The 13,122-nt window shown below is 36.8% G+C and overlaps 1 protein-coding gene across 1 annotated transcript in view; it reads right to left on the bottom strand.

The window, feature by feature from the left end:
• The window catches only part of LOC135714971 (uncharacterized), a 236,930-nt gene extending 226,743 nt beyond the window's left edge, over positions 1 to 10,187 (bottom strand). Inside the window, exon 1 of the mRNA XM_065238373.1 lies at positions 9,542 to 10,187. Within this exon, the coding sequence (XP_065094445.1) occupies positions 9,542 to 9,625 (84 nt within the window). The 5' untranslated portion in view covers positions 9,626 to 10,187. The remainder of the gene's footprint in view (positions 1 to 9,541) is intronic.
• Positions 10,188 to 13,122: the final 2,935 nt, after the last annotated feature.

Here is a 13,122-nt window from a genome sequence, read left to right as displayed (position 1 = left end):
TCAGTAAAGAGATCATGTATTTTAAATATTATCTGACATTTTTTCAGTACAACAAAACAGTAATATAATAACATTGATCTAAAAAAGATTAAATTGATCAGTGCTGATTGCGGAAAAATGATAAAAGTATAATTTTAAGCGATTGTTCAAAATATAATACTAAAAACCTAAATTTCAGGCATATTTTATTATTCTTCGAGGATCTCAGTTGTTTGAAAAAGTACATCTTTCATGTCTTGGGCAAATTTTCATAAAATTTTACATTCTTAAACTCTATCTTGCGAAATAAAAAAGCATGCATCATTGCGCCATCTGACGATATGATGCTGACATGGAACCACCACTCACTCTAGCAAGACAACTGTCGGCAGACTGAGGACTATCGTCACTGTTTGACTTGATCAAGTTTAATAACCTCTAATTGTACTCAACCTGCCATTGTATGAAGGACCAAAAACGGGTTGGGTGAATCCGTAGGCAACATCGCCCACGTGCATCCACGGGATAAATGAGAATCTCCTTCAACCAAAGGATCAGACAACCGGTCCAAAGACCGGCCATCCAACAGGAGGATGTATCAATGAGTGGGGAGAAGAGCCCGCCCTCTTTTCTCCAAATGTTAAAGACAGGGAGTTGGCATTTCCACAGTTATCAATTGAGAGCTTTCGATGCCTGACCATTTTTACATTAGTATAATTGTGTGACAAGTACAATCATACTCTATGCCCAGGGAAGTTGAGAAATTTTCCAACCTGAATTTTTTTTAGACCGGACCGGGAATGTAGCTGCGACATTACCGACTGACATAAGGGAGGCTGAACAATGTTGAAAATTGTGAATGTTTATGTTTGTCTCATATCATTGATACTTATTGAATTTTTCGAAAAAAGGGCCAGTCCCAGGATATTGAAAATACAGTAATCAAGCAACAAAATCTTAAAGATTTGTGCAAGTCCTAATCTGCTTTGCAACTCATTTGTCATGGAATTCAATACTTGAAACATATTTTCATTGTATCTGACTAACCTTCAATGGCATAGCTTCACAAGTTAATTTTCAGAGTTTTCCTGGAATTCTCTTTGCATCCCCCTCTTCGTCAGGACTACCTTAGAATTCTATCAATAGCTACTACCTTTATTACTTCGGAAATCTATTCAACCTTCCCTAATCAATCTCCTTTTGGTCATTACCAAGAGGAGATTGATTCCATTCCAGATTTCCAAATACTGATTTTCTCCTTTGTTGCTGTTTTTCATATTCAAGTTTCCTTGGAATTAGTTTTGTAATTCTCTTGGAAATAATATCAGTAGTTCTTTGGAGCTCTTGTCAGTAAATTATGGAAATTGTGGTCAAAAAGTCTGGAAATGTTTGTTTGAATTTTCTTAAAATTTCATTTTAAATCTTGCTTAGAATTTCGCTAGGAATTTTTGTGGGTTTCTCCTTACAATATCAATGCAATTCACCTCAAGATTAGCATGTACTTTTTTACATAATACCCTTTGAATTCTCCAAATAATTCACCAGAATTTCTCCTGGCAATGCCCATTGCATTAAGAATACATTCTAGAATTAGTCATGACTGCAGAATGCCTATGGAATTACGCCCATTGATTAAATGTCAATGATATTAATACCGTGGAGAAGTTGTTAAGAAAATCTCTTTTAATTCGTCCCTTCACTTCACTACGTCTCCTTATTCAAGTGCGTAGTTGCAAAGCTTTCACGGAATACGTGGCTAGATGGACAGTTTGTGTTGCCACCACAAAAACGCAAACAATCGTGTTTCAGAATCAGAACTCCCAACCAGTTTTTGATCCCAACCAACCTTATCATGATTGGAGGTCAATCCATCGAATAATTTCCCGAGCATTACAGTGTATGCTACATTGATTAAAAGTTCTGATACCCGGTTATCACGATTTGATAACTGAACATCATTGTGATTGAATAAACAGTAAACATAACAAAAATTATAACAACATAATACTCCCACCAACGAACCGACGTTCCAGCTCATACAAGCTACATTCAAATTCTTGCCGAAGACGCCGTATTTAAAATACGTTAAACACTACCGCCATCTACTCATCCGATCGCGTCATATCATGAGCAAGGGCACAAACACACGTAAAATTTATATTGCCTTGGTTTGCGTCTCACCTCGTTTGAAAGATCTGATTACCCGTTTGACAGACGGAGTCGCTTGTTTGACAAATCGAATTGTGGACAAACGAAATGTTCCTGTGGCATGTCGGTTTGTCGGTGGTATCACAAAACAACTGAACAACAAGTTATCATTGCAAACATCTTGATGACAAATCCTGTGATCAACATTATTTGATCGATTTGTTATTAAAGTTTTACGCTGATAACTGAATTATGACAGGCAGTGCGGATAATAACGTTTTGAACTAAATAACATTAACTAGTTTCATATTCTTTCATGAGAACAACTGAAAATTATAATTTAAAATTGGATTGGATCAGTGATAAAACATCCTCAACAGATCTCAACATGTTTAAACTATTGACACATTCTATATGACGTTACACCGGTTTTTTGATATTTTTTTTTAATTCTGATGGTGATGTAAACATCCAGGCATGCAAACATACACGCATGTAATCTTACTTTTAACGTAAACTAGCAACTTGCAAGCAATGTTGCATACCAAATCAGGAATATTTCATTAAATGTCTTATACATTTACGCGATCTGTAATATAATGTGACGCTCATTTTATTTGCATCTTAGTAACAGAATTCTACACTACTTTTTCGAACTGTGTAAGTAAAATTAAAATTAAAAGAAGAGATGGCTGGATCTGTTCTCCATGACATTGGTTTGCCGTTCTCAGAACGTATAAGTTTTTTATGTGTGGGACCGGTCGTTTTCTGCCATTTCTGAATCAAGGTGGTCTACACCATTTGACATTGATCATGGTGAGTTTTATTCAGTTTAAAAATATTTTTGTAAACTTTCATCATCGTTGTTGATTTCCATTTGATCCAGGCGAGATGGCCTCGATCATGCGTGATTTATTGTTCGGTGAGTTTAGCTTTTCCTCATTTTGTAAAATAATTCCGGAAAGCATGTTCCGCAAAGTTCATTTATAGATCAAATGAAAGCCGGTGCCGGTGGTGTAGTGGTAATCGTGACTGATTTCTAACCCCAATGGGTCTGGGTTCAATCCTAGCCGAGGTTGGTGGGATTTTTCTGAGTCATACAAATCTCTGGTCACGTCTTACTTTGGAAGGGAAGTAAAGCCGTTGGTCCCGGCCCATGTGTGTTTGAATGGGTGCGATATCCTACGCAGGTGTGGAAGCTGCCTTCCTGCTCATTCGATTGCCGTCAATGGTTGGCAATCGATGTCCGTCGGTGATTCGCACTAGATTGCGGAACAGAGACCGACGTTAAATAAAGGAAAGAAGTGGATCAAATGAAAGCAAAGCTGGTTGCATTTGGATTCGTTGTGTTTGAGTCCGCTGCACTAGACTTATAATACGTAATTGAAAAATATTCAAACTAATTATCAAAACCAACGAAAAATATGAACGCTTTGTACATTCTGTTCCCACCTCACGTAAAGACCTAACCGAAATAATAAACCTCGCGTTAAAAGTAGATCTTAGTGAAGGAAAGTGCTTCTTCGTAGCTTCGTGTCTCCGGGTTTGGAGGATCGTCCGTCGCCACCGCTAGTTCTGGTGTAAGGGGCCTGCCGTCGGGATTCAGCGGTAAAAGCTTTAACTCCATCATAAGTGGTGTGTTCTTATATGAAGGGCTCAGCTGCCTAAGACAACCGGTTTTGCTTATTGAGCAGATCAAACATGGTATTAAACCCAGGCCCAGTTTGATTGTCACATTGTTAGCTCATCGTGTTTTGTGAAAAATGTCGTCGTTTTCATCGGTGGTGTGCTGTGATATGAAGAGTTCGGTGGCCTTAGAGCGACCGTTTTTGTTAACTGAGCAGAACATCATGAGTTTAATATCATGCCCCTCCACATTCAAGATTCGTTAGCCGCCTTTTTTCCACTCGAACCCATCCCTGTAATTCAGCGTACCGTTTGCCAAAACGAACCTTGTTGCACCCTTTTATACAACATCCCAGTGACCTCGACTTCCAACAAAGTGAGTATCGCGTCAACACATTCCAACCCCATCCTTTTTTGACCTGCATTCGGACGCGATCGGCGTTGGAATTGTTTAATTTTAGATCACCAGTTTTTACACATTTTTTTAATATCTTTATTGACTAGACTTTCAGCCCTGGACTGTTTCGTCTCCGTTTTTACACATTGAGGATGCATGGTAGTTCCAAGTTCTGTTGTTATCTGAGTTTATTACTGCAGATCTGGTAATAACGGAGTATCATCCGCGGGCGGTCAATCATGCTCATGCTCATCCTCATGCAAGTAACACAAAAATGAAAAGTTGCCCCTATATATTTAGAAAGTGCGCTAAATTTCCTATAAGAATTAATCAATAGTTTCTGATTTGAGTGGCTCAAATCGTTTTGGTGAGTAGTTGTTGAGTAGTGTAGTTGAGAAATTCAACATAGTCGCTCACCAAATAATTTTGAGCAACTCAAATAAACTCTTGATCCATTGTTGTAGGAAAATTATCACACTTTCCAAATCTGCAATAATATTTGAGGGCCACTTGAGTAAAAAAAACTGATAAAATTGTATCAAAGATAAACAATATATCATTGATTGTTGGTATCAAAATGGCCATTTAGCCTAATGTTGTCAGTTTGGAAACAATTCAAGAAACATAAATATGCGAACAAATGTCAAATTGGGTACATTGATAGCTGAATATGTGCTAGACAACCACAAATTCACCAGTGGCTTCTACATCGTTGTTGTGGTAACTTAATATTAAAATTTCAGTGTTTGGACAGCTAGAACCAAATTCAAAAATCTCACATACTACACACTTAGAATGACTTCTGTAATTTTTCCGAACTTTCAACAGTTAAACTGTTCGTTAAAAATTAGGCAATTTATTTCATTTGGTTTAAAGCTTCAAAACTAGGAAAACTGCACCACAATGGCAACCTCGTTTATTAAAACAAGGCTGACAGTGCTTTCAAATTAAAATTAAGTGACACCGCATTTTCAATGAGGGTAAAAGTTTGTCGAACGTTCAGCTGCTGAAAGTTTGGTAAAAAATTACAGAAGCCGGTAATAATTTCTAAGTGTGTAATTGGCAAAATTCTCCATATAAACTTTAACCCATTTGCGCGACCTCCAACCTTCTTCCAGCGTTGGAAAAGTTCGCCAAGGGAAAAGTTCGTGAGTCATGGTGAGTTCTTATGAACTTTTCCATTCACTTCTTCAACCTTTACCATTTTTTGGAAAGGCCTATATTTTGGGGATGGAAATCAAACTGGAGGGTGGCTTTTCAGATTGCAAATACTTCTTTCATAATGAACCACCTTAACGGGTAGCTCAGACCAGGCCTGAACATACTCATTACAGCTAAATTGCTATTTTTCAAAATTATGAAACTATGAAATATTATAATAATAATTTATAGATGTAAGATGCAAGTAGAGAAGGTAAAGTTTGGATATGACACATAAAATCTGTCAATTTCGCTTCCAGCGTGTCACAATTAGCGATTAGCTATAACTAATAGTACTCATTCATGAAGATTACTCATTACAGCTCAAATAGCTTATTATGACCCTATGAAAGCAAAATTGACTGGTTTTATGTGTCATACATAAACTTTACCTCCTCTTCTTGCATCTTACATATACAAATTATTATTATAATATGTCATAGTTTCATAGTTTCGAAAAGTAGGTTATCTGTAATGAGTATGTTCAGGCCTGGCTCAGATTAGAATCTGCCAACAGGGGGCGTTAGTATGCCATTTAAGTTCATATTGTTTGCTTCAACTTCACAGCTTCTTCTATCATCTAAGTTAATCACTAATGACTTCAAAATCACTATTGAAGTCTAGCCTAAGTCACTTTGCAAGCTTTATAGAGGTTTTATAGCATTCTCAACTATTATTTTCAGCTTTATAAGCCAACTTTTCCAGCATTGTGCTGTAAAGTAGTTGAAAAATGCAGATACAGCTACAAGCAGATGCTAGCAAAATAGTTTTAGAGAGCGTTCACTCAACTTTTTCACAACTATTATTCAATCTGTCAGTCGCACTGAATAACATCACCAAATAAACGCGAATGTCACTTCTATGCAAATATAAATCAACTTTCAACTTGTAGCTGCACAACAAAGCTCATAAAGTGAATATATTACTCAGCCATCAAGGCTTCTACACAACCAACCACTCTTGCTGAATAACATAAATATCGAAAGTGCTTTTTCAACAGCTAAACAACCTGTACTCAGCTGACAAACTGTGTTAGCGCTACTTAGGAAGCAGTTTTACAGTCAACTTGGTTTATTTTTAGACGTGTGCAGTTTTACAGCTTTTACAAAGCTGAAGTAACTAGTCGAGAAAATTGTTTCATGTGCACTATTATGCCTCTACTCAGCGATCTTTTTGTAGAAAGGCATGTAAATTTTACGTCAGCTTAAAATGTTGGCGTAGCGAAGTTGGTAGTGTCAAGGTTTGCCAAATGCGGTCGTCTCGAGTTTGAATCCAGGTTCCGATGCAGGGTAAATAATTTAGTGGTGTGCTTATAACTAATTTCGATTAAGCAGAATAAACTCAATCAATCCCTAAAAAAAAGTGTAAACAACATTTAACCCGGTTTCAAGAGAAAGCTGTGTAGTGATTATTGGATAACCGGGAAAAGGTTGAATAAGCGCCTTTCAAGTTCGCACATAACTAAACAGCAGGATAACAGCTGTATAGAAGCGTAAATGGAAATGCATTAAGAGCTTGTTCCAACAGTCCAAACAGCCATAAATAGCTGACTAAGTTCGCCTGATTTGCTTGTGTAGAGGTTGAGTAAAGGTTGCCTCATATCGTATAACGTAATTGGTTCCAAATGTACGACGAAAATCGTATGCTATTTAAATCAAACCTACTAGATAACCATCATCTAACCAGTAAAAGTTCCATATCAAAGCGAGGAATGATTGATCTTAAAACTGCTAGTTAAAGGCCAGATAATGGCAACATTTGTTTTTTTTTTTTTTTTGTTAAATATCGTGAAGGAATATGAGTTCATAACGATTTCAAATATTCTCAGACCTTACTGAATGTAATATTTTATGCTATTTGATTGCCATATTTATTGCTCACATTTCTGCTAATTTCCTCTCTCTTATGTTTTCCACTGAATTAGAATGAGTTTTGATTGAATATCTTTATTTTAGCAACACGCAGTTTTTTGTTGTTTTTTTTTCACGCTATGGGTCATGAGTTCATATTTCATCTCCAGAAAAGTCACGAATGATCTAAAATGTGTTAAAGCGACTATAATACAAAAAAATGCAAATTTTTGAGATGTTTACTGCAAGCTTCAACTTTCTAAACACATATAAAAAAGAAACATTGAGTTGATTTTGATAGTATGGCATATTTTTATTTTAAAGAGATTAGTGTCGTGTTTCCAAAAACGAGATCTTTCTGTGCATCTGAATAAAAAAACATTAGTAGAAAGTGTCTTAATGATTAAATCTGTTTTTGAAATGCTTTTCTTTCAGAGAATTCTTTTTTTCATTTCACTTAAATTCGCTGTATAATTTGAAGTGCGTGCAGTTCAAGAATTCTCGAGTTACTTTGCTTGTATATTTTAATGCGTTTGGGAAGCAATACTGATTTATGAAGACACAGTTAATAGTTAACACAGTTAATAAATTATGAAGACAAAGTTAATAGTTAAGTTCACCAAACTCACAACTCATTCGCAAACTTTGCCCTTGGTGAACTTCGTGAAATATCGTGAACTTTGCCAAGGCTGAAAACAGCTTCTCTCTATGATTCGAATTTTAAAATTTGAAAGATTCAAATAACATCGAAATGCATAGCTAATTCTGTAGCAATGGGAACACAGTAAACATTGTGTATCTTTAGAATTGGCATTATGATGAATTTTCTGGGCTTAGTTGAAATCTATACATATATAAAAATGAATTTCTGTCTGTCTGTCTGACCCTTATTGGCTCGGAAACTACTGAACCGGCTACTGATCGGCTTGAAAATTTGTATGCAGGGGTTTTTTGGGGCAGGGAAAGGTTCTTTTGATGGTTCAAGACCCCGCCCCCTCTGTAAAGAGGGGCTCACATACATATGAAACAAATGTCTGCATAACTCGAGAACTAATCAAGCAAATGGAACCAAATTTGGCATGTGGCGGTATAAGGAGATGGTAATAGGGGGTAGTCTCTTAGATAAGAGGGGGGCTACGTACAATATACTATGTTTTTTTTTTAATTGGCGCATAAACTCAAGCTAATATTGAATCGCGAGCAAGGCCGGGCACACTCAGCTAGTAGCAAATAAAACTTTAATACGTTAAATTAACATTGATACGGCAGTGTAAAATTAAAATGAAATTGATTGAATTTTCAACAAACGACGACATAATCGACCTGAACGTGGAAATTTTAGTTCAATCGTTAAACGTGTAATTTAATATTCAAAAACTTGCTTCAGTTTGAAATTGGAAATTGCAAAATATTGTTGTCTGTGAATGATCTTTAAATAATAGAACTGGATTACAGTACAGTTCTTCTTACAGGTTTTACATAGCTACACACATTTAAGAATTATACAAAATTTTAAAACGTTTCATAAGATCAATCTTTTAAACTTTGTCATTCTTAATCACGTCTCTGATTCCCACCGATTATTTGATTTTCCTTTAATACAAACATAGCAATGATCCAAAATTTCAATAATTTTCAACCCATTTTAAATCGAGTTGATTGATGCTTGACCCAGTTTTTTTTTATCCATAAGCATGACATATGAAAAGAGACTCTTAAGCTATCCGTAACCAAAGTCATCGACACTCAAAAACTTTCAACCTCAAAGGCCGATAATCCAATCGAAGAAAACGTTCATCCCAGGTGCATAAATTAGCATAATCAGATTTGTTACCGCAATTTCCAAACATTTGCAAACCATCGTGTCTGAATTTGTGCATTTATTTAAATTCCACTTAAAATAAACCATCTGGCATCACTACTTCCGTTTCTCTGCGAAGACTCGAGTCATTTCACCATTTCACTTTATTCGCGCGCGCTTCCCCAATAGCGGATCTTGTTGAACCTCACGGTGTCGCATATAAAATATACAATTTTTTTGCTATCGTCTTCACAACCTTCGTCAACCTTCTCATCATCATCGTCGTCGTCGGTTGGGTCTTCTTCCCGCTTGGCGCTTCCCGCGAATGGGGAATCGCATCGTTGAATAAATTTCGGTTTCATTTGAACAACTGATTGGTGTGTCTGTCGCTCTCTGGGTAGCTGCCTCTGTTGCTTCTTATCCGGAAGGACCGGTTTTGGACCCATCGACGAGACAACAGGGCAGCACTTCAAAAAAGGAGAAAGTACCCGTCCATTCCCAATACCCCCCTCTTCCTCACCCACTTTGCGCTGTACTCACCGGTCTGAATGGTGGCGGCTGCAGGAATCCTTGCGACAGCACACCTGTTACCAGGAAGCCCACGAACAGGATCAACCTTCTCATGATGGTTGGCACTGGGAAGCACTATTCACAGGATCAAGTTGTCAGAAAATTGGTTTGGTTTGTGCAGAATGTAACACTCGATCTCTTAAGGTACGCACTGATTCACTTGTAAGGTTTCCTTTTTCTTAAATTCTTGCAAGGTTTCACTTCACTAAGGGCATCTCTTCCTCACAAAAATAACGCCTCACATCCGGAATTGAAGCTATTCCTGATTTGTCAAATTTCCACACTGAAAATCACTTGTCACGTTTTTATCGCCTTTCGGTCGATTCACCTTCTTTATCACAAGTTAATTCAGACACGATCGGTTAATTTCACGCTTTCCTTCATCTGCCTATCAAAAAATCATCATAAATTCGCGCAAGACTGCAAAATTCCACTGCCACCGCGAAGCTGATGCTTCTGCCTCTGTTGCTGCTGCTGGTGCGAGGAAAATTTTTCCCTGGCTGTGCGAAAAAAAAAATGACAATAACCCACACTGTCTGATCTGATCACAATATACAAACTCCGCCGAAGGCTGGTGTACGATTTTTTCGTTACCTCTCGTAGCAAAGTTCCCACCAGAACTGACGGCCGCGATCAATGCTGTAATGCTAAAAAGTCTTTCTCTTTTCGGATTTTTTCCACAGTCTTTTTTGTTCCCTCGACTCTCCGATCGACATCTTTCCCTTCGTGCAAAGCGTGCATAGGTTTTCCTGCCTAGTGGTAGTAGGTATGGGAGAGTTGCGAACCACTCGGTCTCAAATTGTGGATGGGGGAGCTTTTTTTCCGCATGATTCATTCACAATCCGAGGACGACGACGACTCTCTTCTTTCTCAGCACTCGGCACGATTGCCTTTACGAGGGGATCTGGGGGTCTTTACTCTCGACTGGGGGTCTCAAGCAGCAAAATGACCATACCTGGCGAACATGAGCACTGCACTCTTTCGGAGAGATACAATTGGTCCGGTCGGGTCGATTGATGGCAGTGAGAGTGATTCGGTGCGGCGCTTGCATTTGATTGCGATTCCAGTAAAGGTGTTTTGTGTAATGCTGCTTGCGAAGGGCTTTTTTTTCTCGATGGACTACCGTAAGCTGTCAGGTTTGAACTCATAACTACTGACAGCATGGCGCCACCTTCCTATGAGGAAAAAGTTATTTAACAAAATAATGTATGAAGATTTCAACAATTTTGCAAAACAATCGCTTTTAGAAGCGAAAACAGCCAAAATATTTGTTAGGTCAGTTCGGTAAAAATTATTAAGTGTACCAAATATTTTATTCGAAAACTATCCTATGGTTTTGAGGGCATCACAATTTTTGGGTTTCTGCATTCAAATTGCCGTTACTTTTATTTTACTACCCAAGTAATATTTAACGTTTTATGAAGTACTACAAGGCTTCTATTAAACATCATTCATAAAACTCTGGTCAAGACAGCTTTGCCTTTATTACATCCACCAAAACCTCATTAAGACTAGAATCTGGCTAGTTGGCCCACCCTGAAGAAGGTTCTAAAGAGTGTATTTTCGAGACATTTCAAGAATGACTTGCTGCAAAAAGGTTATTTGACGAATGCATAGAAAAACCATATGGAATTTTTATTAAAAGTACAATAAAAGCCATTTGGCATCAATACTTGTGCCATTTGCCTTTGAAGCTTGCTACGCGCACTAAAAGTAAAGCATCAATCAAGATAAAAAGAGATACATAAATATCGTCAGATCTTGCCAAATTCACTGTTCAAAAATGAATCTTTCAAAAATCTTCATAAATTTCCTCGTCATTAAAGGTAAATAATTACTAAAATGATCGAAACGCACATTGTGGTCTTTTTTAAGGTGACAGATTAAGTCTAATGTGAAATGTGCTTCGGAAGATCGAAAAAAATGAGTCCGTCTTCGGAAAATGTTGATTTGACTAATGATTTCTAATTTATTATATCAAAATATAGTTGTTTTTTATGTTAATCATTGCTCCTAGCCGACACAATTTGATGATTTTCGTTATCTCTATAGCTGCTCATTGATGAATTGATGAGAATAAAGTTATTTTAATGGAAAAACATCTTGAAAAAGAATGTAACAAACAAATGGAATAATAACAATATGGCGATAGAATAAACATTAATTCACCATAAGCCATTTGTGAAAAGCAGTTTTGCCTTTATGAAATCACCAACAAATGCAAAACGTTTTAATGTGGCTTTTATGAAGATAATTTTCAAACTGAATTGTTTTTATCTGAAGCCATTTTACTTGATCCTATTCCGTTTAGTTGTTTTAGTAGCCTGGAAAAAGTTAAACGTCAAAAAAATATTTTTCAATGGTTTTGTTTTGCGATCATTGCAACGATATTCTACTCCAGCGTTGGATCAATAAGTTGTGTGATATCCTTGATAAGGGCGATTTTCATCTATTGGAAGCAGTTACTCAGGAAGTGTTTCTACGTAACTTGGAACAGGTGGAAGCTCAATCGCTCCTGAAAAGTTTTCCTTCTTCCAGATTAGTTGAAGTTTATGTGCGCTTGTTTGGAATTTTTGGAACAGTTCAAGCATAACTTTTCAAAAGGACGTATGTAACTTTGGATAGGAAATTAGAAACATTGGATAGCAATGTCTATATGAGATTATTAAATGCTATTTAAAAGTTAATGCTATTTTTTAAATCTGTTTGTGCTATTAGTTGGATAAAGGGATAGCGTTTAAGAGAATTGTGAAAAATGTCGAGTCGGACAAGACTTTTGATAAAACAAAATCATACACCTTTTACTTGTGTACTACTCACATACACCCTGATTGATTCGTCGGTATCACACCTTGATTGTTACATACACCCTGCATGATTCGTCTATTTGACAGAAGGGTTTTCACATACGTCAAATCAGATACACCGGTTTTTGTTTTGCAGTGAAGATACGTCGGCAGCTCGAAAAGCATTGAGGAATTGTCGGTTGGTTGGTTTATTAACATAACTACCCAGAGTTGTGAAATAATCGATATTAAAAGCGGAGATGAGAGGGTCACCGCATTATCTGCTGTCAGATGTTATACGTTTTGTGTTTTTCGTATTAAGAAAGCGCTAGTCAGATTGGTATGTGAAGTTCAATATTAAAGTCAAGATTAAAGTGCAATTTTATTAGAATACTTCTGAAATAATAAACATGTTGCTCCCGGAAATACAAAAACAAACATACAAACTTGACGTATTTGCTGATTGATAGTGGTTACTTTGTTTTTTCACATACGACGCTTCACTGTGAGCGTATCTGCATTTTTTGTGTTATCATCAAATTTTAACAGTTAAGTCATGTTGACAATAAAAGGGTGTATCAACACCATTTTAAAAATAATGAAAGAAGGTCACATAGGGCGTTCATTAAATATATTTTCCATAATACATTACAATTTCAAACCTTGTTTTTCATTAACTCGTAGGAAAAGCATGTATTTTATATTCGGTTAGATGCAAAATACCGATTTGTTTATTTTTGCGACTTACGTCCTTTTGAAAAGTTA

The sequence above is a fragment of the Ochlerotatus camptorhynchus genome, unplaced genomic scaffold, assembly GCF_037179485.1.
Source record: "Ochlerotatus camptorhynchus isolate MF236.1 unplaced genomic scaffold, CSIRO-AGI_Acam_v1.1 ptg000768l, whole genome shotgun sequence".
In the NCBI taxonomy this organism is placed as follows: domain Eukaryota; kingdom Metazoa; phylum Arthropoda; class Insecta; order Diptera; family Culicidae; genus Ochlerotatus; species Ochlerotatus camptorhynchus.
Note: the sequence above shows the minus strand (reverse complement) of the source record. Positions and strands in the feature narration are given on the sequence as shown.